This window comes from Bradysia coprophila, unplaced genomic scaffold (assembly GCF_014529535.1).
Source record: "Bradysia coprophila strain Holo2 unplaced genomic scaffold, BU_Bcop_v1 contig_232, whole genome shotgun sequence".
Taxonomy (NCBI): domain Eukaryota; kingdom Metazoa; phylum Arthropoda; class Insecta; order Diptera; family Sciaridae; genus Bradysia; species Bradysia coprophila.
The window spans coordinates 18,045,048-18,069,214 of NW_023503493.1; the positions used below are offsets into that span (position 1 = coordinate 18,045,048).

General features: G+C 35.7%; 2 protein-coding genes across 7 annotated transcripts; both read right to left on the reverse strand.

The window, feature by feature from the left end:
* Positions 1-390: 390 nt before the first annotated feature.
* On the reverse strand, positions 391-10,105 carry LOC119077130 (THO complex subunit 2). 5 transcript variants are annotated; one of them, XM_037184307.1, is made up of 20 exons: positions 10,012-10,105; positions 8,882-9,044; positions 8,567-8,817; positions 7,881-8,014; positions 7,778-7,812; positions 7,565-7,693; positions 7,352-7,495; positions 4,339-4,590; positions 3,952-4,250; positions 3,693-3,879; positions 3,352-3,623; positions 3,167-3,284; positions 2,753-3,097; positions 2,400-2,684; positions 2,134-2,339; positions 1,900-2,002; positions 1,640-1,819; positions 782-1,577; positions 541-711; positions 391-474 (listed from the first exon to the last, which is right to left on the reverse strand). In XM_037184307.1, exons 1-20 carry the CDS (start codon positions 10,068-10,070, stop codon positions 470-472), a joined length of 4,134 nt encoding a protein of 1,377 aa, XP_037040202.1. In that variant the 5' UTR covers positions 10,071-10,105; the 3' UTR covers positions 391-469. The 5 variants fall into 5 exon arrangements, with proteins under 5 accessions (XP_037040202.1, XP_037040201.1, XP_037040200.1 ...); XM_037184306.1 differs by having other exon boundaries at positions 541-708; positions 7,565-7,812; XM_037184305.1 differs by having other exon boundaries at positions 7,565-7,812.
* Positions 10,106-12,613: 2,508 nt separating this feature from the next.
* LOC119077159 (profilin) lies at positions 12,614-23,933 on the reverse strand. Of its 2 annotated transcripts, XM_037184350.1 has the most exons (4): positions 23,471-23,929; positions 15,257-15,428; positions 15,081-15,180; positions 12,614-13,646 (listed from the first exon to the last, which is right to left on the reverse strand). In XM_037184350.1, exons 1-3 carry the CDS (start codon positions 23,579-23,581, stop codon positions 15,083-15,085), a joined length of 381 nt encoding a protein of 126 aa, XP_037040245.1. In that variant the 5' UTR covers positions 23,582-23,929; the 3' UTR covers positions 12,614-13,646; positions 15,081-15,082. The 2 variants fall into 2 exon arrangements, with proteins under 2 accessions (XP_037040245.1, XP_037040244.1); XM_037184349.1 differs by lacking the exon at positions 12,614-13,646 and having other exon boundaries at positions 14,920-15,180; positions 23,471-23,933.
* Positions 23,934-24,167: the final 234 nt, after the last annotated feature.

Consider the following 24,167-nt stretch of genomic DNA (forward strand, 5'->3'; position numbering starts at 1 on the left):
AAGTGGTTGATTCTTCTTGTCGTTTCTTCAGGAAATCGCATTTTCCTAACATTTTGTAAAAGGAATATTCCTTTTACAAAAAGTAGAAAGCTGAAGAAACGGCGACAAGAATCTATGAGTTCCTGAAGAAGTGACGACTTTCTGAACAAACGGTGGGCTCCTTCGCCGTTTTTTCTGGAAGTCGTCGATACTAATGTCGTCGAATTTTCAGGACAATACTTGTCGATGGGACAAAAATGGTGGAAATGACTTCGTCTAGGATCGGTAAACTTCTCAGGAGCTACTATTATCATTTGTTCCACTGTTACTTAATTGAGACACCTAGGAGAGGCATTCTTTTTTCAAATCTTAGCAGGGCATTCGGTCGGTAATCAGAAAATAAAAAAAAAGTTTTTAATTTTCTCTTCAAAATATTTTAATTTTAAAAGAACTGTCTTGAACAAAGTTATTTTTTGCGGTTGCGTTGAGGTCATTCTGAAAAGGATTAAAAGGACCCAAAGTTAGAACCGAATTCGTGAGCACCTTCAATTTGTCACTTACTTTCTCTTTTGCGGCTGACCTTTTTCTCCTTACGAACATCACCATCGTCCCAAGACTTCTCCTTTTTGTCTTTCGATTTTGTTGTCCGCTCCTTTTTCGTGTCGTCGAAAATGATCGGCCCATCGTCCAGTGATTTCTTCAACGAACTGTCCACTTTACGACGCTTCACTTCTGAAAAGGAACAAATCCCGATTAGGTACCGATCGGACACCGAAAATCATGTTGCTCAATGCACATATACCTCTGTCATGATCGGGAGATTCTTGACGTCGATTCGTTGAACCGTTGCTTGAATTTGAAATCGAACTTAGATCTCTGTCACGTTCACGGTCGGTTGGTTCATATTGATCGGTCGTGTAGTAACGATCATTCGTTGCCAAGTCATAGTAGTTTGTTGCGGGTGAAGCAGTTTTTCTATCGCGACGCTTCTCGCTGCGATCTCTGTCCCTCTTTCGCGTCTCGATTTCTTTTTCCTCCTTTTCTCGTTGCTTTTCTTCGCGTTTCTGCTCTTTCGACGATTTTTTGTCCAACACAACGACAGGCGGTTCCTGAACTTTGCCATTGCTTTCTCTTTCTTTTTTGACTTCCTTTTCGGCGGGCGCAGCGATCGGTTTGATCTTTTTCTCCACAACCGGCTCTTTAGGTTCCGTCGCGTTACCATTAACGGATGGTTTTGATGTCTCCGCAACCTCTTTATTTGGTTTGTCTGCAACTTGATGGAACTGCGACTCGTGTACCATGTCTGCCGATCTCGTTTTCAATTGTCCGATGTAACTGGATGCTAAGACGAATAGATCTTGTCGTTTGTTCTTTTCTTCTTCGCGCACCTTTTCCACCTTGCGTTCAATGATTTGTGCCAACTTCACCAGCATCGGGAAATGCGGTAAAATGCGCATAAGAATGATCAATGCGTTCCGAATTTGCATGTAGTCCTTGGACTCTAAGCAGAAAACCATCGCTTTCGTTATCTTGTAATGCCATTTGTGACAGACGTGTCGGTAATTTTCATATCCAACGTGATCGTTAGCTTCGGAAAACTGCAAAAAATAATCAGAAATTTGGTTAGTGCATCCAACAATGTAACAAACGTAAAACTCACCTGATTGCTGACTCGGAATTTCGTGACGAAGCCAGGGAAATTTGCACATTCGCTGTTGAATGTTTGCGAAGATTTGTGCCATCTCATAACAGTTTCCAGCATTGCACACAAAAATCTGCCGTAACGAGTTGCTTCGTTCTCGGTACATGATGTGACTGAATAGGTAATATCGCAAAATATCTGGAAAATGAAAGTGATTTCGTTTAGGGTCCCGTCGACTACTCCAGTCAGTCGTCAAAACTAGGGAATAAAGTACTTACTCTGTCATAGCACAGGAGGGTCGAGAAATTGGCTGTTTTCAAGGTATGTATCGTATGCACAAATTTTGCGCAGTATACAGCATCCATGGCAGTAAAAGTGCATCTGTGAAGCATCAAACGGTAGGTCAACATAAGAACATGTAATGAAAGCTTTCAAATATGCGATCGATAGAGACTCTCGTGATGATTTTCGAAAACTCTACTTTGATTAACATTGAATTCTCTGAAAATTACCTGGGAAACAGACACAACTGCAAGAACTGTGTTATGGTCTCATTCTTGGCAGACTTTGCCGATCTGGACAAAAACCAACTGTCTTTTTCCTGATTCAACCGATGCATGATCTTCTCAACGTGATCGGTTTGCTTTTTCCGTTCATCCTGTAACTTATCGATCAACGCTAGGTAACGTTCCTGCTCCTTGCGGCCTTTGGATAAGTTCTGTAAAATGTTCTCGATAAGATATCGGTTTGCTTGACCGGCAAAGAAGACTTCACTTACCATATCTTTCGAGTCCAAAACGCTCAGCGATTGTTCCTTTATTTTCTGTATTTCTTTCTGGTAACTGTCCACCGGGACAAGGAGATCGTACATACTCAACGACCAGAATGTGACCAAAAACTGTGGGCTAATATCTTCCCATACTTTGGATGGATGTAATGGACGAACGGATTCAACGATCGGTGATATTATTGCCGATGTTGCCTCTAAATACTTTTCCTGCTTTTGTACCGTTGACAATTTCTTTGTACTTGTGTCAGCCTTACGAAGTTGATCATACTTTTGCTACAAGAATTTCATTTAGTCATTAGCGACTGTAAAATGTCTGGTCTGAAACGCTATAAATTACTCACATTGATCTGATGTGTGAACATTGGTCGAGCCAAAAAGAACGCTACGTCCGAATGTATGTGATACTCCTGCAACATGCTGTGAATCGATGGCAAACGCTCCATATATTCATCGACTGAATATGTTGAGCCAAGGAATGTACCAAACTGCACCAGCGTATCTTGACATTGGTCGTACAGTTTTCCCACCAATTTCAAGTGGCTGTGAGCTGTTTCGCGATAAATCACACAGTGTTTCTGCTGTGCCATCAGCAGACACAATGTTACGGCTAAGTCATTGCTGGCAAGCGCTTCCTTGAGACGTAGTGACGATTTTTTCGTGTTGCGCACTTGACTGAAATATCCGGCCTGAATACAGGGAGTGGGAGATAGATGTGAAATTTTGTTGACTCGAGGCTAAAATGATTCAAAATTTACTTCGCTGCGTAATAATTCACCGCCGGACATAGCATTCAACTGTTCCAAAGTCATCTCTTCGGTAGCTTCGATTCCAGTCATTTTTTGTACTACTTCCTTCAGTATCAGCAAATCCAAACTGGAAAATTACGAAAAGTCATTAGAACATCACAACCAACTATGACCAGAAATCGTTTATCGTTTACCTTTTATGTGATTTCAATTGATTTGCCACGTACTGCAGCAAGCCACTCAGTTCGATGTTGTACTTTTTATAGATGGAACCGCAGAAGTTCGCCGAACTTTGCAACCACATCGATATCGATGTACCGTCGTGCTTGAAACGATTTTTGTCAGCTTGTGCAAGTGCTTCGATAAGACAATATCCCAATACGTCATACGACAATGATGTTAAATATTTGAGCGAATCGACGACCGGTCCAATCAAATTGTCGTAAATTTGAATTTGGATGAGAATCTACGAGAAGGGGGGCGAAAAATGGTTGAATTGAACACAGTGCCGCAACAATACAACGAAAATATTTACGTAGTCAAACAAAAATCCGGGAGAACAGTGACTCAGCTTTCCGATGGATCGACCGACTGGTTTCACATTCTCCTTGCTCACTCTTTTCATCAGAGCTTTGATTTTCTTTTGTGCAGCTCCACGTCGTCGTATTAGCTTAGGATGCACCAAAAATGTGTCGTTCTTCCACCGGCCGTACAAGCTATATCTGTAACACGCAACGCATATATCAGTGTGTTTAGAATGTGTACAAGGGCTGGTGTGCTGCACGGAAACGAACCTGATGTGATATGGCAGAAATTTGACCACCGACCAAATCTCCTCGGCAACGCAACAGTTACATTCCATATACGACAGTGCGGGCAGTATTGACGAATCGAGAAGGGTCATGATGTCGAAATACAATAGCTCGTCGTCGGGTGTTTTTGGTGATGTTGATGGATCCACCGACATGTCCGTTAAAATGACTCGACACAGTCGAACGAGCTTGTACAATAACACCGGATCGAGGAACAGCGACGGTCCCAGCTGAACAGCCATTGGAAACGCATTGACACGCAAATCGAACAAAGATTTTGCCTAGAACGGAAGTTTTTTGGTTTTCTTTTTTGTTTTCAGATATTTTCTCCTCCATTTGCATGGTGTCGAAATGGCCATTGAAATTCACCTGTGGCGTTGACAGTTTGTTTGTGTTGCTGGTGTAGATTCGTTCCTTTCGACTCGGTGTTACCGAACATTTGGATACGTAAACGGGATCGATGACGCGATGAATCAAATCGCACAACGCGAGAGCAACATTTTCGCGTACCAAAACGGAATATTTTGGCAATTTTTCGATCAATTTCTGCGCAGTTTGCCAATCTCCGACGTGCAGCAGAGCCTCACATAAATTCCATTTTTGATTGGTGGCATATTTGTCCTGGAAATAATCAGTGATCGACGGTTGAGTTTCGATTTTTTTAAACTTTATTTTCGGTTGAGTTGTTTTGTGAAGGATGGGATAATTGGTGGCTCCAATAATGCATAAAACTGCGTTACATATCAAATTTGTTGCTCTGTTTTCGGTAAGCTTTTCATTAGTTTTAGTTTTCGTGTTGTTGTATTGGTCTGTACTGTACATCCAATTATATCCTACATACACCAGACCAGTGGATGTATTTTCTTACACCTCAAAGCCGTCGTTTGTGAAACATTTTGGATCGTTGATAATTCCTGTTGCTTACAGGATGATAACATATTAAAATCAGTGTCCAATATAACCTAGCCACATTCAATACTAGAGATTTGATAGATGAGTTGTCTAATGTCACAGGTTTTGCAGGTTTTTTCTTGTCCAGAGTGAAAGTTATCGTATCGGCAAGTGGTTCTCAATAACCTACTCAAAACGTATATCACTTTTGTAGTGTTACTTTACATTTTAGGTGCTACAGCCCTTCAACGAAATTGATTTGATCGATAACATCAATGTAACGTTGCTTAAGTTAGAGTGGTCCTAATGTCGTTAACACACTAGCAATGCGATGCTGAGATCGAAAACTACGCTGCGTTTTCCATTGTACTCTGATATGTAGCATAAACAATGGAAATCGCAGCATAATTGCTGATCTCAGCAAAGCAAAGTGCTTTGGTCTTTGCTCATCGATCGTTTTTGATAAGAAATCGCTTTCAGATAAGATTCATTAAAATACCAGTAACATTACTACTGTCATTTGAACTATCGTTAATATGTAAATTTACTATTATTTCGTGATGCATGCCAGCATTTCAAGTTTGGTTTTATCTCGTTTGAGTCGTGTGGAACCTTCAGTTGTACCTGACGTAAGGACTAACATTTTCCATAACCAAGTAAACTCTATTCATTGAAAATCTCGTTCAAACCTGTGGTGCATGAGAAGAGATTGACAGTTGATTTATTGTGGATGATATCGACGAAAAATTCAATTGAAATTAGGACTGAAAAATTTAGTCAAACTAGGATGACAATAAATGAATTTTAGATGTAGGAAAGCTCTTCCTTGAAGTGGAATGTCATTTTCTTTTTATTCATTAATTTAATCTCTTTGCCTCAACATTTACGGCAAAAAGCACTAAGAGCATTAACGGGAAGTTCGAAGATCAGTAAACGTAAAGCCTGATCTCGTTAACATGGCTTCATTTCCAAGCTGTGAGGTCATACTACCTTCAAATTTTTGTACAAGCCTGAATTAAGTTCAGGTCTGTCCTGATTAGTATATTAGGGTTTCATGTCATACACGGTCAGGTGACAGCAAATAAACAGAAAAAGAAAGTGTGGACAGAAATAGTCAGGCTTATAAATAGGTAGCCGCTTTTGAGGAGTGGGGTCTTGCTATAAAAAGATTCTCTCCGACTATGTGGTCCAATAAAACGTTTCCTTACCCAACAAAAATCAATCTTTACATTCCCCTTTACCCTCTGGAATTCAAACTGTGGCTTTTGCTATTCTTTACCAAAAACGACTAGAGTCAGCCCTACAGGTAAACTTGTCCCATTTGTGCTGGTTTGATGGAATCAAAATTACTTTGCGCAAAAATTAAAAATGAAAAATAATTTTGGCTTACGACAGCATGCATAACAACCCAATAAACGATCATCATAATGCAGTGGCGCTCCGACATTTTGAGTGTATCACTGCTTCGAATTCGGCACGTTTGTCAGGTAGTGTACATATTACAAGTTGCTGCGTCCTTCCATCGCATTTGCTTCTCTTCGATTCACATAAAATGAACACTTCACTTGATTTTAATCAATCGTTCGAGTCTTGTAATGTCAATTGATTCACAAAATTTAGTGCACTTATTGTCTGTTTATCGGTGTCATTGAACTTTGTTGTTTATTCGCCGACGTTGATTCCACGGTATCGTTTCAGTGTCTTGCGTTTCAGTGACGTATTTTTCGCTTTTCTGGTCCCATTTTGAACAGGTACAGCTGTGTTATTCGGTGCTGGTATGCATTTCATTTGAATCAATTTTCTTTGTATCGCATGTCTCTGCTTTTATATCTTATTAATCCATTTGTCTTGTCCAAATCGATTTTAAGTGTTTGTTAAGTGGTAAATGACCATTGGGTTGTGATAGTGTGTGTCTACTTATTCTGGCCGTGACATCCGTTTAATAACTTTGCGTAAGTAATGCAATTTGTAGCATTCGCCCATAACTAACAAACACCCAGCTATGACACTCGTTCGAAATTTCAGCATCCAGTTGTTTGCGCCATAATACTTTCTATTCAACTGCTTGTGTTCTGTGATAGCAAATAACTTGTGTGGTATCGTCGAATCCTTCGGATTTTGTTATTACTGGCATATTGGATCGACTGCCTCGAATTGCTCTTTCTACATTCTCAGTACAAATTTCAGTTCTTCCATCTGGACCAACAAATCTTCGTCTCTTGTTTTAACATTGAGTCGCTTTTATCGATACCATCAAAAAATCAGCCGAATGAGCTCAGATAGTTTACAGTGTATCGGCGTCCAAGACACGCACATTACTATGATCCGCGCAATATTATCCAAACATCGAGACCACAACGAAACGAAAACTACACTTTCCGAATGGCTTAACACGATTAGAGCACACAAATTTGGTTTTTGAATTGGCGCAGCGCAGATTTTTATGCAGATTTATGGCAGTCAAAAATAGTAATCCGAAAAAAGTATTTACGTCATTTTCCTCTTTTTCCACTTCCGCTTCCGGTTCTTTATTGTTGTTGTTGATCGAAATAACGTTCAGCTTGCGAACGTACTCCTTTGCATCATCTAAATCTGTTTCCCAGTCAATTTGGATGCTTTTGTCAGTTGGACTTAACTGGAATTGTGAAAAAGTGCACCGTTAATTGTGAAACATTCGGCGAATCAAAATTCGCATCTTCATTACCCATGAGTATATATCGTCCAAAGAAATAATTTTACTCTGGAGCAGCAGTGCCGTGATGACATACAACGAGGATGGTGTCTTGCTGTCAGAGAAGTGGCGATATTTGTATCCGAGCACCTCGCAAATGATGTTACCATTCGGCATGTACGCTTTGAGCAAACCAATGAACAGTTTGTTTTGTTCGGGACGTGTTTCGAATGACTCCAAAATTATGTCAAGCACACGATTCGGGTCCAAATTGAAGCAGCCTTTAAAAACATAAAAAATTTTTCACTTACGTTGCCTTTGAAGTCGGAAATGTGGTAAAACAACTTACCAATCAGCGATGTGATAATTTTCAATAAATGATCGACTGATACATTGGTTGTGGGATCTTGATTGAGTTCGGTTATCAATTTTGCGTAGCCTTCGCTCTCTTCACGGAACAAATTGAATCTTCTCTGTTTGTAGCTAAGTAATAAAATGTTTGAAATATTCGTTTTCCATTCGTTTTTGGAACGGCTAGCCATCGACAAAAATGACAGAACAGGGCGATGAGCCCGCTCCCAGAACATAATCTATGTTAAAAATTGAAATTAATGCAGCAGTTACAGCAGTGACACGCTAGCCGTTCGGGAAAGGTTTAAATAAAAGAATGAGAGGGTCTAAATTGAGGCGAATTTGCGTAATTGAATGAGCTGGATAAGTAGCATGCGAGTTGCGAGTACATGAGAGTTGTTTTGATTTACAAAATCGATTTGCGATTCTGAAAAAATGGGGTGGTTGAAGAATGTCGATCAACTAACAATTTTCAAATGTAATTTTTCTCCGCTCAACACGTAGACCTTCAATTTTAACTACGGAGCTCCCTTCTTTAAGATTAAATAGAGCCCAGGCCTATGAGCAAACAACTTCCCATTTTCAAGCTCAGTTCTAACGAAAATAAAATACAAAAACTTTGTCCCCATCCTGGGAAAATAATGAAGTAACGAAAGAAAAGTTTGATGTGAACATTGAACTTACTATAGTTTGGTTTTGACCTTGATAAATTTCGTGTAAAACGTTTTGTTTTTGATGGTTCCAACGTCTTGAAGAGTGTCGATCTCCAACCGTTCCTTCAACAATTTTTCCGATAGAAATTTCTCCACTTCTTTGATGATTTGGCAGAATGTGCCACGATCTGGCGCTCCATCTGTATTCAGTCCAGTCGACGTTTCCGCATCCAATATACCAATGATGTCCAAAATAATTGATGGAAAATCAGTGTGCATCAACTGGTGATTAAGGTAATGATTTATTGACATAATCTCTGGTTACAGAATGCAAGAGTCAATTTACCGATATCTCTTGTAGTGTCGACAGCACCAAATCTTTTTTGATTAGTCCTTTGCATCCCAACGATAGGAGATCGTAGATCGCACGGAAAAATATGTTCTTCTTATCTGCTCCACAAAACAGTGGAGAGCTTTGACTCTTTACCAAAGTCGACAATTGTTTCTTGCTGTCGAAAGAAAGATGAATTATGAATGCGTCAATGAACCAAAATGCCGTGTTATATGCGACGAAATAGGATCTGAATCAGTCGTAGAAGTACAAACTATTGATATTCGATTGAGCGATTGAATTTGTCGACCTTGACATTATGAGCTTTTTAGTTGAGTTTACACGGCACGATCAGCGTTCATTCGTATATGGGCGCTTATATTCATTGAGCTACAGTAGCTAGTAACTATTCTAGCTAATTCAGTCGTTCGTTGATTGCTGAAGTGATGAAATTTAAATAAAAATGGACAATATTTGAGAATATTCTCTAGGTACCGTCGTCAGAATACTGTAAAAATGGGAAATTTCCCAAGAAAATAAATCATTGCAAAATCGCCGTCCATAACCAAAACTTTCTAATATTTTGGTTTTGAGACGGTCTACAAACTGAAAAACTCCAAGTGTCTATTTTTGTAAACAACCAAGGCGATAAATCAAAAGACATTCGAAAATAGAACGATTTCGTTTGAACAATAAACGGATCCTCACTGTCGTTGTTCGATTATGAATATTTCGAGTAGATAAAATGATTTTTAAAATAAAAACAAAACATTGTAGGTATGTGTATTTCGTCAAAGGTCGTAATTTAACACGCGTACGCATTATATACCAAGCTAAAGAAAATAGCGTAGCCAACAAAAGTAAACAAGTCAAGGTTTCGATAAGTAGCAGATTATCTTGCGGGAAGTGAAAATTATTGACAATCATACGGTAGGCATGATTAAAATGTGGAAGAAATCTTATTAAACAATAGATTTTGAACACAATGCGTAATGTAATGTTTTACCAAGAAAAAAAAAACAAAGTCAATGACTGTCATTTCAATAGCTTTTTTCAGCGAAATCTCCCATTGTTTTCAATCAAATTCATGACTCAATGGAAAATAAACACTTTGCGCATAAGGCGATCAACAAATATTTACTTACAAATCACTTTTTCCATTTCTTTCCCATAATTTTATAGCTTCACATTTTTTCTCCGCCATTATATTACACTCTGCAACGGTATGGTACCCAACACTACGACCACTACCAATTCAAAGAAATTTTATTTTTGTCAAGTTGATTCCTCTTGTAACCCTTGCACAGCTGAAAATTTTTATGGAGATATTTTGACACTTCACACTTTTCTGATCAGCCAATCAGAATGCTTTATTTTCCCAGTGGTGTATTTTGTAAAGTGGCGGCCACTTTCGAATTGTCTTAATTCGATTTAAAATGAAAATTTAAAATCGATTTTGGTCATTAAAATTCTTTATTTGTTTGGGAGACGTTGTACTTTGGTTTGAAAAACAAGTTTAAAACACTACAGAGTCGATATATGCAAAAAAATATGTTGGAATGATAATTTGCGAAACTCTGATTTCAGAAAGGCGCTTAAATGTTTGAATATTACCCTGACATTTAAAATGTCAAAAACATCTTAATACAATTTCATTTGTACAGAATCATCTTTTTCACAAAACTGAATTCTAGATTTTTAGAAATTTATTTGGAGGCATTCCACGACTATTTAAGTAAAGTCCAGGGTGCCGAAAGTTGACAAGCCGCAATTATTTTGAATGTGTTATGGATAATCAGTCAAAAAAAACCCTTAAAGGGTAAATGTGACGCAAGTCCTTTATCTTACTTACAAAATAACTGATATCGCGTCGTACGCAAAAGTTGTATCAACAAAAAATTGACCCAAAAAATGTGTGAAAGAAAATTTTACAAAAAGAAATTTGCGTCACAAGTGGCAGATGTTGAGGAACACCCGCCTGAAGTAGTTGCAAAAGAAGTTGCAAAATTCGTAAAAGGAAAATGTTTTTTGCGACAACTTTTGCAACTACTTCAAACGACTGGGAGCAACCCGAAGTAGTTGTGAAAGAAGTTGCAAAATTTGTAAAAGGAAAATATTTTTGCAACAAGTTTTGCAACTACTTCAAAAGGCTGTTCTATTCATTTAAAGTGTATTCGACTACATGAGAGTACAGCCTCTCTTTACATTTCAACGACTCTCTTATAGTGTATTTTTGACTCGGATGAAAAACGGTCATTACGGTCAAATAGAAAAGTTAAAGCCGAAGGCGATCCTTGCATTAGTAACGAGTGGTATCGTCTCGGTTTTATAATCATAGGTACATAGGTGGATCGAATCCGGATCGTGGAACTGTAAATTTTTACTTCGAATCATTCCACTTCAAGGTGTCCACATTCCCGGACAGCGGCAGGGAATATTTCGGACAGCAAGTACAATTTATCTCTGAAATGATAGTTTTTCGAAGCTAAAAATGACTAAGAAAATTCAACGCATCGATCGCGTACATAACAAAAGTTTTTTCTGTTGAGAACATGTGAAACGATGTGGAACAAAGGGGGGAACTGTATGACGTAAAACTCATAAAAAGTTTAATAATTGTGTTGATTGTACACTTAAAAAGAAAAAAGGTTTTTAGAAGGTTTTTCCAAAGCTTTGAGCATAGGCTTAGCAACGACGAAAAATAATTGAAGACCTACGGTTCATACGCGGCAGAGTAAAATAAACCAGGCAGTAGTGGTTCATTTTCGAAACGTCAAATAAGTCAGTCCATACAAAATGAAAATAATGATAACAAAGGGAAAATTACAATCAGTTTTGGAATAGAAAATCAAACAGAAAAAATAGAAAAAATTATCTAATCTAGTCCGCGTCTAATCGAGGAAAACTAAAACATCTAGGTGCCCACTAGTCTTTCGATTCTCACCAACTATTTATACTCAGTTATGGTGGACCCAACCACATTTAGACTGTCAATCATGACTTAATTGTATTCTGTTGAGTGGCGAGTTTCTTTGATAATTCGTAGTCATTTTCGGCAGGTAAAAGATCGCATTACGTCTAGTCGTTCTCACTAGTTCACGATACGAGAGTCTTAGCGACGTGTCAACATGCTTGTGGACGATCTTGTAGAGCATAATCTCATCGTTCTCCAATCGCCTCGATTCAAGTGAGTGCATTTTCAGATACTTCAACCGCATAGGATACTTAGGCCGCGGATTAGCAATCTGGAATAAGGGTCCTAATACACTGGATGAAAATGAACTCAAATGAACACTGACATCAATTGAAAAATTGTATTCGCAAAAAATATAGGGCTACTGGATTATTCTTGTCCCTAGTCAAATCAGCGCTCCTTCCTGGTTAACTTTACTCTGTCGTGGTTCATATAATCTTAAATGGTAAAATGATTGTTTTAAAACAATTTAAGTAAAAGCGTTGATAGATTAGCAATTACAGAAATCTGGGAGACGAGTTATAATTAAGTAAAAAGATTTTGCATCAAGGCTTTGAAACTGCTAACGACCAGAGTTCTTTCCCAGTAGACGTTTCGAAAGTTTTGACGTTTCGTAAGGGAAGATGATATTAAACATCAAACTACTAATCTCCAATCGGGCTGGAACGCGATCACACTCAGAAAAACAATGAAAACAAATTACATTTATCGCCTTTATTATAAATTATTTTTATTAAAAGTACCAATATTTTTTCTGTTGTTCTTTTTTTTTGTTTGTCAAACGGTTATTTTTTTCTCGATATGAAAATCTATTTTCAAATTCCAGTTTCTTGTTGGGTGTCTGATGTAAATTTCAAAAATTGAATTATTCATATACAGTCGGGGTGTTTCGTTTTCATTTTGCTTTTATTTTTGTGCTTCTGTTGTTTTAAGATTATTATTTTAGGTTTTTTTTTTAAGTTTTATTTATTGTATTGTTCGATTAAATTGTATGATTATCAAAATAATACAACCTGAAGAAGTTTTCATTCAAGGGGAAGCAGAAAGAAATTAAATTTAGCTAATTCTAGTTTCCAAAAATGAAATGAAAAGATGAACAAAACAAAAAAACTCGTCAAAATGATTTTTCTTTTCTTTCTTTTTTTATTTAAAACTTTGATCATCGTCTGCACGCATCGTTGATACGAAAACCAATGTCCTTAAAATTAGATATTTTTTCCATACACATAAAACAAAAAACCCCACTCCGTCGTTTCAGGCGACGTTTTCTGGTGTTTCTACATCAAAAAGGAGAAGTAAAAAAAAACAAAAATTTTCTATACCCAAAGTCTTACACACAAAAGTATTTATGTCGCTGAATTTGATTTTTGTGGCTCAATTTGTTTGCTTTTTTATTCTCTTGGACATAAATTTTTGTTTTCTTTGATGTTGTCTTACAATTATTATTTTTCCTTTTTTTATTTTTTTAAATAATTTTATGATTAAGATGATTTTTTTTCAATTTTTTTTTATGATTTTATTTTATCAAAAATTGAGCTGTTATTGCTCATGCTCACAAATGAATTGTATTTTGTTTGAATTTTATTATATGACTCATTTTAAAGAATTCACCACACAAAAATGCAATTTTTGTTTGTTAAAAAAAAATTATTTAAAAAATAAAGAAGAGAGAAACTTAAAGTCGAAAAAATCAATAATTCTGAACGAAGAAAAGAAAGAAACAGTAGAGTTATTTATTAATAGAGTTTTCATTCCTTATCAATTATAAATAACGTCGCGGATATAGATGTGATGACGTAGTTGTATCTGAAAAGAAGAGAGCAGACGTTAGGACTCTATTTTTTTGGAGTTTTCACTTTGTGATGATGAATAGAAACAACAAAAAAACATGCAAAAAATCCTAAAATAAAGGCAAGCCATTAGACGTAAGAAACGACGATATCAGGCTAACTCTAGGGCTTCCAATGTAGACAACGTTGTAAAGCATTCGACTCTGTAGAGTAGATCTGTTATCCCCACAAATCCTTATAAAAACAAATCGTCTAATTACTATCTATTGAATACATGGAGCTGTCTTCTGTTCCACAATGTCATTGGAAAGTCACGTACTAAGCTCAAGACATCTGGTACGAACAACTATTTTCTGGTAGAACCATGACTTGATCAAAAAGGGTATAAACGGGTAATCTAAATCTCGCGAGACACTCTTTAGTTCCGTATAATCGAACCTCATCTCACTATATTTCCAATTGAAGCAGTAGGTTGATTCGTTTAAAAAAAAGGTTTTCGTTTGCTGTTTCTACATTCTACAACATCTGTTCAACCTCAATGATACTCTTATGAAAGGAATTTTCGAAAATATTACGACGGAAACAGATAATCTGTTTAATGTAATGTAAAAAACGCATTCCTGCAGGTAATCGAATCTTGTATAAAAAAGATTATCGACTGAATGTACACGTAAGAAAAGCTTATACCTGCTCCAGCTGGAACTATTTTAACGAGTGTGTAAGCTGTTCAGAATTAAATTGCAAAATGTCTTGGTGTGGAAAGGTATAAGGCCCATCCAATGCAACATAATTACCTCAACCCGACCAGCAACACAACACGGCAAAAAATCTTCTGGTTTCTTCGCGCAGAAATTGAATAGTAGCAAATGCTAAGGAATACATTACTTCTTCTTCTGCTCAATGTTCTGTGTTCAATAAAAGACAACATTTTTTACTTCAATCAGGGCATAAAAAATCGGCCCCCGAAAGCAACAAGCTCACTAAATTGTAAATTTCAATGAAATAGAAAAGGCAGCTCTGATAACCAGAACAATTTAGAGTTGTTACCGTGATGTGAGTTATCAATTGACAGCTTTTCTCAAGATTTTTTTTCTTTTTCAAGACAGTGCTGTAATAAGATAGCACTCTCAGCGAGGGTTTCTACTCTACATGAACTCAAAAAAGATGAGAAATAAAATGTAACAAATACTAAATCCCTCCATCATGCACTAAGCGAACAGAAAACACAAAACAAAAAAACGCACACAAAACGAGACCCCACACATTTGTTGTTCAAAAAAAAAAAAAAATAACGTTAATCTCAATCAATGTTTATTCGTTATCAAAATAAGAGCCTTACAAAGTAAAATTTTGAAAATATTTCCGTTTTTATTTATCGAAAACACACGACCACTCTTTTAAATTAATATTTTTTTATTGTTGTTGTAATGTACGGATTTGTTGTTTTTACCTCTAGTATCCACATGCAATTAAATAATCTCCCAATTTTTCGACAATAGACGCAGCCTGTTGTGGTTGGACTGGATCTTCATAGATTGATACTATTACAGCTGGTGAATGGGCGAGAAAAAGGAATTAAAAATTAGTGTTAGCTCTTTCTTCAAGGTATAATTGCTTGCGAATTACCTTGTTGCGTTTTCATACAGTGCACTCCGTTTCTACCGAGTTTGGCTCGGACTACTCTATCGGAACCTGATAAGTAAATATACCGTTGTCCTGCTAGTGTGACTCCACCACTTGTTAGAATTTCTTGTTTGTCAAAACCTTGAACTAATTTCGCGAGTTCTTCTTTGGTTACCTGAAAAAATCAGAGAAACAAAAAATTAGTTATCAAGTTATCTTCATCGCTGCAATGCATTGTATTTAGGTTTTTAAACAAAATAAAACAGATCAAACGAATCAACAACGGGTGGACAATGGACTAAAGATGTCAAAAAATCTAAGTCCCATGACGGATTGAAGATAGAAAAACTTCTGGAACAATCGGTGTTTTCTCACAAGGAAAATCAAACTTGACAAGCATACCAGGTGTCCTAGAAGTTGCCAAGTTGTAGTTACATATAGAAAGATCTCCAGTTTTGTGTAACTTGAAATCTCCCAATTCAATTAAAAGTTTTCATCAAGTTTAGAATACAAAATTACTTATAGACCGTAATGAACTCTAGCAGCGCATTATAAATGCAAGTTCAAGGTCATTCTCTCTACACGTTTCGGTTATTTCGATTTGGATGACTTGTGACGATTTCTTTTCAATAATAGCTGATATGGTATTGACACCATTCGCCCAGGAACTTGAGAGAAATATGACGAAGCATCCGTTTATGACATTTTTTTCCATTCATGCGCTTCGAGTCGATAAACAAAATCAACAAGCAGGAAGAATAAAACTGGTCATAAAGCTCATATCGTAAACAATAAAACTTTGTTAAACTGAGCTCTGAAGATAAAAAATGAAATAATTTGATAACGAATAGTCGGTTTCTTTACTTTTATTGAACTGTACCAAATTCAGCTGAAAGTTTCCACCAACAACACAACCAAAAATTTTTTGACAAAAACATTATGATCTGTGAGACATTTTTTGGTCGAATAACAGTGATGCATGATGTTACGTATGTAGGTTACGAGATGTCTGAAAGATAAGCCGCTTCCATAAACCGAATCATTTAGACAGTTATTTAAGTTCATGCAAACGTTTTGCTATGTAATCAACTGATCAATTGTTGTCAGTATGTACAATCACAACAGGTAACAACTGAAAGAAAATGTAAACAATCACAGCAGAAACAATGGCATAAGAGTTTCGCTAAGAAATTTGTATTTCATAAACCCATTAATACGTCTAAAGAGCGTTAAAACATCGACAATGTGGATGTTTGTTTGTTTTTTATAGTACGCTACCAGATCCCGTTAATTATTGTTTTTTCTATTTCGTTTCTTATTGCAATACAAGTCAAATAATACTAAACTTTTATCGAAAATCAGCACATAGCCATTTATAATTGTTTTCAAAACTCATTTCATCGACGTGGTTTTTTTGCGACCTAAATATAGTAAAATGTTTTATTTCCAAATTCCCAATTGATTAAACAATAAATGCATGAACATGAATACAGCAGAGAAAAAAAAAACATCAACACTTCAAGAGCGAGAGAAAGAAAAAAATCGGTTCAATCGGTTAGTCTTTTAAGAACAAAATTATTGTGTGTTTCAGCCCACAGACGAGACCGATTTAATAAAACCTCAATACGTTTTAGGAATATGGGATAAAGTATCTGTAAAAATATGGGCAAATGAAACAAACACTAATAGCACACATGTGTAAGCCACATTTCGTCTATATCTTGTTTGGAAAAAAAATGATAGATGTTCATTAGTCAGACATGAGTTTTCAATTAAATTTTGTGCACATTGCGTCGACAAGGCGAAAATGTCTATTTGTAATATCATGAATATTATGAAGAGAAATATTGAATTAGTTATTCAACCAGTTTTACGACCAAATTTGGTATTCCAGTTAAATGAAAACGATAATAATGCTTGAAAATACAATCTGCCATAATTCGCGTGGAAGATATTCCATATACAGGTGGGGAAATTAATTCCTTATCGGAAACATTGAATGCTACTCCCATTGTTAAATTGATTGACTTCAATGTTCGTTGATTATTAATTTGTTGCAGTTGTATCAGTGTTGAATTCAACTAAATAAGTACAAAGAACAAAGCGGGAGATTAAATTTTTTTCTTTCACATCCAACAAAATGTTGCATGTCTCGTCTCAGTCGCTTTGTTTTTTATAGTTGAAGCTGATAACAAGACGTGTGCATTAGAATTGACGATAAAAGATCTCTTGGGGCGTATCATTCATTCAAAACAATGTCGAAGTAGTAGAAAGGCTATTTTGTCTATAAAAGTACTGTTGTTGTGCCTCTGTCGTACTTTGTTGTACGACTATTACTGTTTACCTTACCCGTAAAAAGATTCTAGGTAAAATGAAATATGAAGCTGAGTCTTCTATACTTCCAAAACTTTTAGTAATTAAACGCTTAAGGGATCAATGCTCAATGTTATTGTTAATCCTCCGAGGATTACGCACTTTACCGTTTAGTCCACAAAGTGCATCAACAATCGTAACCATTGATATCGGACAGTTCAAGTACATTAACATGAATCTGACGTCGATTAAATTCTATCTAAAATGTTCATGGCCTTTCGACACATTTTGTACGGTGAATAATTTTCGTCGAATTAGATCCATTTTGTACGAGTTAAATCAACATTGAATGTTTTTTAATTGATCGCCTCTATCTATTTTTGACTCATCATCAAAAATCAAATTTCAAATTTTATTAAAAACAAGATACTAAAATTGATGACTCACCCAGCCAAAGCTATAACAACTTAATTTCCATTACCGTTTCTTAATCAAAATTTGAGCATTTTTTTATTAGTTCTGTTGGAAATCAGAGAATTATTTGTAAAGATTTGTCATCAACGATAACACCGCGGTTTGGAATAGATAAATGTTTAAAAATTTAAAAAAAAAATCGTGTGTCACATCGACGTTTTAATGCGAAATGTGACTGGTATTCCATAGGCTTATCGTCCGCTTGTATGCGTATCTAATTTTAATTAGACAAGTTTTTTGGTCAGAAAGAATTATATGTATGGCCTTGATCATAATGAAATGTTGGAAATTTAACGAAAACATTTTTTTGTTCTACCAAAAATTCATATTTTGTCATCTTCTACGGCCCACCGATGATATATTTTGTTCAAGATTGTTTTCTGACTTTATCTTGAATATGTTTCCGACGGTCGGCATTCGTGCTTGTGCATGTTTGATAATCTAAACACATTTCCGTTCTAACATATAAAAAATCCATCTGAACTGTGTACAAAACGTACAAAAAAAAAGAACTTGAGTCAAATGCAAAAAACGAACTGTAAATTAATTTTTCGAAAAATCGTTAATTAGAAATTTATGGTAAATATTTGGTGATGACCTCGTCTATTTTTCCACTCAACAACGACCTGTTTTATGGACGTGTATATCTGTAAAATTGGCATAGGAGATACATCTTGTATTCATAAAAAACAAACAAATATTTCTAGCGAATGATTCTGTTTCATTGAAAGATTTTGTTACGGATTTTTGAATGTGTTCTCTCTCTATTTTCACCCATAAAAATTAAATGTTTGTTTTCAGTCTACACAAAAACAAATCCACAATTAACAACTGTGACGAATCACCCAACTATGTGTGACTCCAAGTTTGTGCTGGTTTTACTCGTTGTGTCTTATTTCTTTCAAAAAGTCGCTTTTATTTGTTCAGTTTCATCCGAGAATAAGCTGAATTAAAATGCAACAACTAAATGTAACGGAGAAATATAATAAATTCAAAGAAAAATCCGTTGCTACAGTGATATTAAAACCTGTTCTCCTATTTTTCGAACACAATTTTCAACGTTTTATTGATGCCTTTGTTTATATTAATATTATGAGACTCGATTATAGACGCTTTGAACGGAATTATAAAAAAAACGTTTCCATAAATGTGTCCATATTTGACCAAAAAACATTCCAGTCATCATTTCGTGTATATAACCGAAAATCGGTGAAAACAAGCGACTATCACGTTTCTCGTTTCACATTGTAAAATTTTGATTTATTGTCGTTGGATACTTTTATTTCGCCAATCAGATGCAATAAATAAATGTTTATTTTATCAAGGCGCTTGCTTCAAGCATAACATATCCGACCAACTCCAGCCCCCCCGATAATGGAAAACTTGTCTACCATTTATCGTAACGCGTAGGCATTAATAAGTATCATTATTACACTGTCTTGTCTCAATTAAATAATTTACTGTTCCATTGCGAATTAATTCCCAATGAAATTGTTGTATTGTTGTATACAGCGAAAGTGATTTTCAACAAATTTGGATACAACATTGTAAATCAATGCTGTGCACAAATTCATATTTTACTTGAACATTGCAATAGAAATCGAAACAACTTTTTTTTTTCTTGCATCCGTATGTGGAGGTAAGGTCGAAAGAATAGTTTTTCCTTGCCACAGAAAAATTTGATTTAGTGCGATAACATTGACGGTATATAAATGTAAGTCGTACCGATGTAGGTGAGATCTCGCATTAATCATTTGCTAGCAATTAATCATTTCTCTTTGTTTTGGTTTTGTTGGATATCGTCTCAATCGGGGTAATTGTGTTGATGGTCCGAGATTAAGTGACTACTCTAAAAGAGTATCTCAGAATTTGTTTCCTTAAGATGAATGAGAGTGCGATATTACGTCCATCCATCCTGACATTTCTGACATTTAGACAATTGTTGAAGCTTCGTAAGCCTTGTCAAAAGTTTTGCTAGACTTGGCAATGACTAAAAATGACTTAATTGAATGCATAATCTCACTAAAGTGGATGTGTTCAAGGCAATATCTATCTGTTTCGTTGGAAAATGTACGTACGTGCATATATGGTGGCATGTTACAAAAAATATGTACAAAGCAAACACGGTTCCGATTCTTTTTTTTTGTGTGAATAATTTGATTAAAAGCCTGGGTATACTATGAATGATAAATGTTTAATATTGAAGAATATAATTCGCAAATTGATAAGATATTGGCTTTTATTTGAATAGGTTGAATTCAGTGTACGATGTATCCACAATCTTATCGAATTTGCTTCCATGATAAGCGGAAACATTTCAATTTCGACTGCCAAAAAAAAACGATTTCTCGGAATGTTGATGTGCCAAACGACTTGACAACATCTAATTTGAATGCAGATAAGTTTTCAACCGAAATAAAATCTTATTTCGATAAATTTAGATAGAGAGAATCCTTTTCACAGCTCGTCGCAGTGAAGTAAATTTAGTTTCTGAATTATTAAGTGTGTCAATATCACACTATTACACACTGACTTGTGTGTAACATTACTGATCTTCTTTTGTTTCCCGTGCTGCTTTTTCTCAGAGAAAACGATTCGAATGTAAACACACGTTTGCATTCTAAATTGGTTACAACGCTCATTAAACCAATCGTGTGGAAGATTTTATGAGTTTCTCAACCGAAAATGAAAATTTCCGTGCAATTTTCATCTTTTAAAAATAACTTCCCCACCTGACAAAACGTTTCAATGTCGTCATTCACATGGACCAAATTAATAAAACATTGATGTCGTCAGACAACAGAAGTTATAACGAAAATGTGTTTCATGGGAACATTTCTTCGACGAGTTTTTTTTTTGTTGTTTTTATAACGGCGCTATAACGACGCTCGTAAGTGTTTACATAGATCGCATAACACTATCATCGCCCTCGCCTTTTTCGCAATGATATATTGGCTTACATGTATACAACGAGACTGTCAAAATCCGAGTGGAAATGGCTGATATTTTCGTATAGAAATATTTCAATTAACAGCTCTAAAATCGATATAATAAGCACTGCTTATAAAGCAGCTATGAATCATATGGGTGTGTGTGGAATAGCTTAAAGAAAATTTTGCATGAGAAAATGTGGTTGCAGCTTATCGTAGATTTGATTTTTGATTTTATTGTCGTTTAAAGGAAAAACAACAACAACCATGCAATCATGAGTCATACAAATTTCTCGAAGAATTCCACTCGTAAGAAAGTTTCGAGAATATTGTTGTTGTGTAAATTATCAGAATTATTATTATGGATGGACGTCGTCGTCAGAAAATGATGGTTGAATCAGAATTTCACATTAAAAAATACAATCAGAACCCATATTATTAGCATATCTTTGCGTTTGGACAAAATGATACTTTAGGACGATCTTACGACTACGTTGTTTTATTGAATATGAAAAAATCAATCAAACAGTCACACCTCACCCAATGCAGAAACAGATCTGCAGTTGTCTATTCTCTTCATCAATACTGATAATGGCCCCAATCAAGTTTACAGTAATTATTCGGTGAGAAATCACACCGATTATCTGCAGTTACAAAGTAACATTATTGTAAATGTTTCGAGATACGGTAGCAAAGCATCACCTGGCTGTAATTTAAGACAACTGTTCAGCCTTTTGGAGAAACGTAGCATAGCATTCCACTTGTGTAATTGATATGTTGTCACATAAAAGACTCGTTTACACTTCACCATTTTAGACCTTGACTTGGTATATTACACATTCAGCGTAATATTTCGGTTAGTTCGGTAATCAGTTTAACAGTGGTGATAGTAGAGGGTTTCAGTGATTGGGGGTAAACCATAATGGTTCGTAAAGTTCATGAGTATGGCGATTTAGTAGACTTTTGACATAAAATATATGGACGAAATGTCAAAAGTTCATGAAATTGCCATACCTATGAACTTTACGAACCATAATGGTTTACCCCTATTATATTTTGGTCAATTCGTCTAATGGTGTGGACAATAGATGGGCTCATTTTCAAAAGTAGTTAAAAGGTAAAGTGAAGTTAACATCGTGAAAAATAAGGGTTTTGGATTGACGATAAAGAAAAGATTTTTTTTGTATTCTTTACTGCATCCCACTTGGGCCATAGATTCTCTGCAAAGTATTCTCTTTCGATCGTCCTAATGAATACGTTTTCTTACATCAACATTGGAATACGTCGATAATTCCAAATTTGAGTAGAAACTCGCGGCAAGAGGTTTATTGATTTACAGCCCTAAAGTTTACTTTTATGAATTTCGAATAAAAACATCTGCATTGGACTAATTTACCGCAGAGAGAATTTAATCGGGGCTATACAAGTTACGCAACACATTTTTTTTTTATCTAAAGCTTCGAATCTTATCAGTCTGAAACCATCGATACAGAATATATAGTACTGTGACATTAATCGCTATAACCGCGACATACGCGTAAGTAAACCAACGACTTTGCAGAGAAATATATTCCTCGATTATTTGTTCAATTCACATCGTTTGAAGGAAAGTAAAAGTGCGAGGTGATGAAAACCATCGCACCCACTGAATATAAATATAGAATTTCGTTCTCAATCAATGCACAGTAGAATAAAGTGTACACACTTTGTGGTGTGCATATAAGATCGACCAAAGTAATTATTTATAAGTATCTGATTGGGACATGAAAAGAAAATGAAAATAACGAATCATGTCAGAATCGGTTAATTTAGCATTGTACTCAGCTCTTTTTTTATCGGATATTAAGCGACAGAACAAAGAAGATTCCTGACACTCAAAAACAGAAATTTAATCACACTTCACTTCACTACGAGCAAAGGCAAATGGATATGACAAAATTGCGCATGACTGCGATATATTCGCAAAATGTATAAAACAACAAGAGAGAGAAAAAAATGACTAACAAAATTTGGATAGACGCCATTTTCAGAAGGCCGGCAAATTTATTCGTATTTTTATTTCGTTTTGCTAATAAATCAACTGTCACTGCATCACAAAGCAAAGCATTTCGACTTATGAAATTGAAGTGTTTTATGGAACGTTTCCTTTTAGTAAGACAGCGAGTACCATGCAAAACAAATATTTATTCGTTGACAATAAAAAAAGACCCGGTGCATTACGGTCACACCCTTGAACTTTGTCGAGACAATGACATTTTACTTCATGAGTCATCTAATATTTCGCACATTTTCTAGATTTTAAATTCGATTTCTAACTGGTTTCTGACCATAAAATGAGAAGCTCGAGGCGACAAAAAATGAATTGCACACTAAATAACAAGAACAAACACAAGACGTGATGAGCAATAGCTTTTTTTAAGTGATAGAAAAAAAATGGGGCCAAAAAGAAAGGGGAATTTCACAATCAATCCCAAAAAAAATATCGACATTGAATTCTTACCTCGAATCCATCTGATTTCGCCCATATTCCTCCATCGTGGCCAGCAATAGCCGCTCTAGAGACACATGCGGAAGCCAAGAGTTGATTGTCTACGTAATCCTGCCAGCTCATTTTTATATTTTTAGAAGAAACTTACACAATGTTTTAAAAAAAAACTTGGTATAATACGAAAATTCGCGACAACTTTGTTCCACCGAAATACTGATTATTGAGGTTATCAATGGGGCCTTTGACTACAATTAGTAGTAATTGAAAATTGCTTTCGAATTCGTTATCACACTTAATAATGTATCTTATTAAGGACAATGGCACACGGATAGTAAAATAACAAAACGTCGTCTGATGGCGGCGAGTCGATTTCGATTCAACAAGCCTGAAAACCGGAAGCAGTGTTGCCAACTATTTAACTACCTCGATTACCTCCTCTGATCACATATTCGAAATAGACTGAAACTGACTGAACTCGACAGTGCTGAATGTGTGTTTATATATAGTAACAGTGGGAAATGTCATTTGTGACAATTGCATTGATGTATGCATGTATGCATATCACTGACTGACCAATTTTTTGCTACACAGTTTCATTCATATTTTTCTACGCTAACGTATAGAATAAGTAAGTTCAATCAACGTTTAATGCATAGAATAGAAAGCAATAATTTCTAGAAATGTATGAATGGATTTGTAGTTTAATACA

Excerpts from the sequence above, each read along its gene's own strand:
- LOC119077130 (XM_037184305.1), bottom strand. The coding sequence starts at position 10,070 with ATGGCGGAGAAAAAATGTGAAGCTATAAAATTATGGGAAAGAAATGGA. Across the intron at positions 7,496-7,564 it reads TGGACGATATATACTCATGG|TTAAGTCCAACTGACAAAAG; the intron begins GTAATGAAGATG and ends TCACAATTCCAG. Across the intron at positions 3,624-3,692 it reads CCGGATTTTTGTTTGACTAC|ATTCTCATCCAAATTCAAAT; the intron begins GTAAATATTTTC and ends CCCTTCTCGTAG.
- LOC119077159 (XM_037184350.1), bottom strand. The coding sequence starts at position 23,581 with ATGAGCTGGCAGGATTACGTAGACAATCAACTCTTGGCTTCCGCATGT. Across the intron at positions 15,429-23,470 it reads CGAAATCAGATGGATTCGAG|GTAACCAAAGAAGAACTCGC; the intron begins GTAAGAATTCAA and ends TGATTTTTTCAG. Across the intron at positions 15,181-15,256 it reads CTGTATGAAAACGCAACAAG|CTGTAATAGTATCAATCTAT; the intron begins GTAATTCGCAAG and ends CCCATTCACCAG.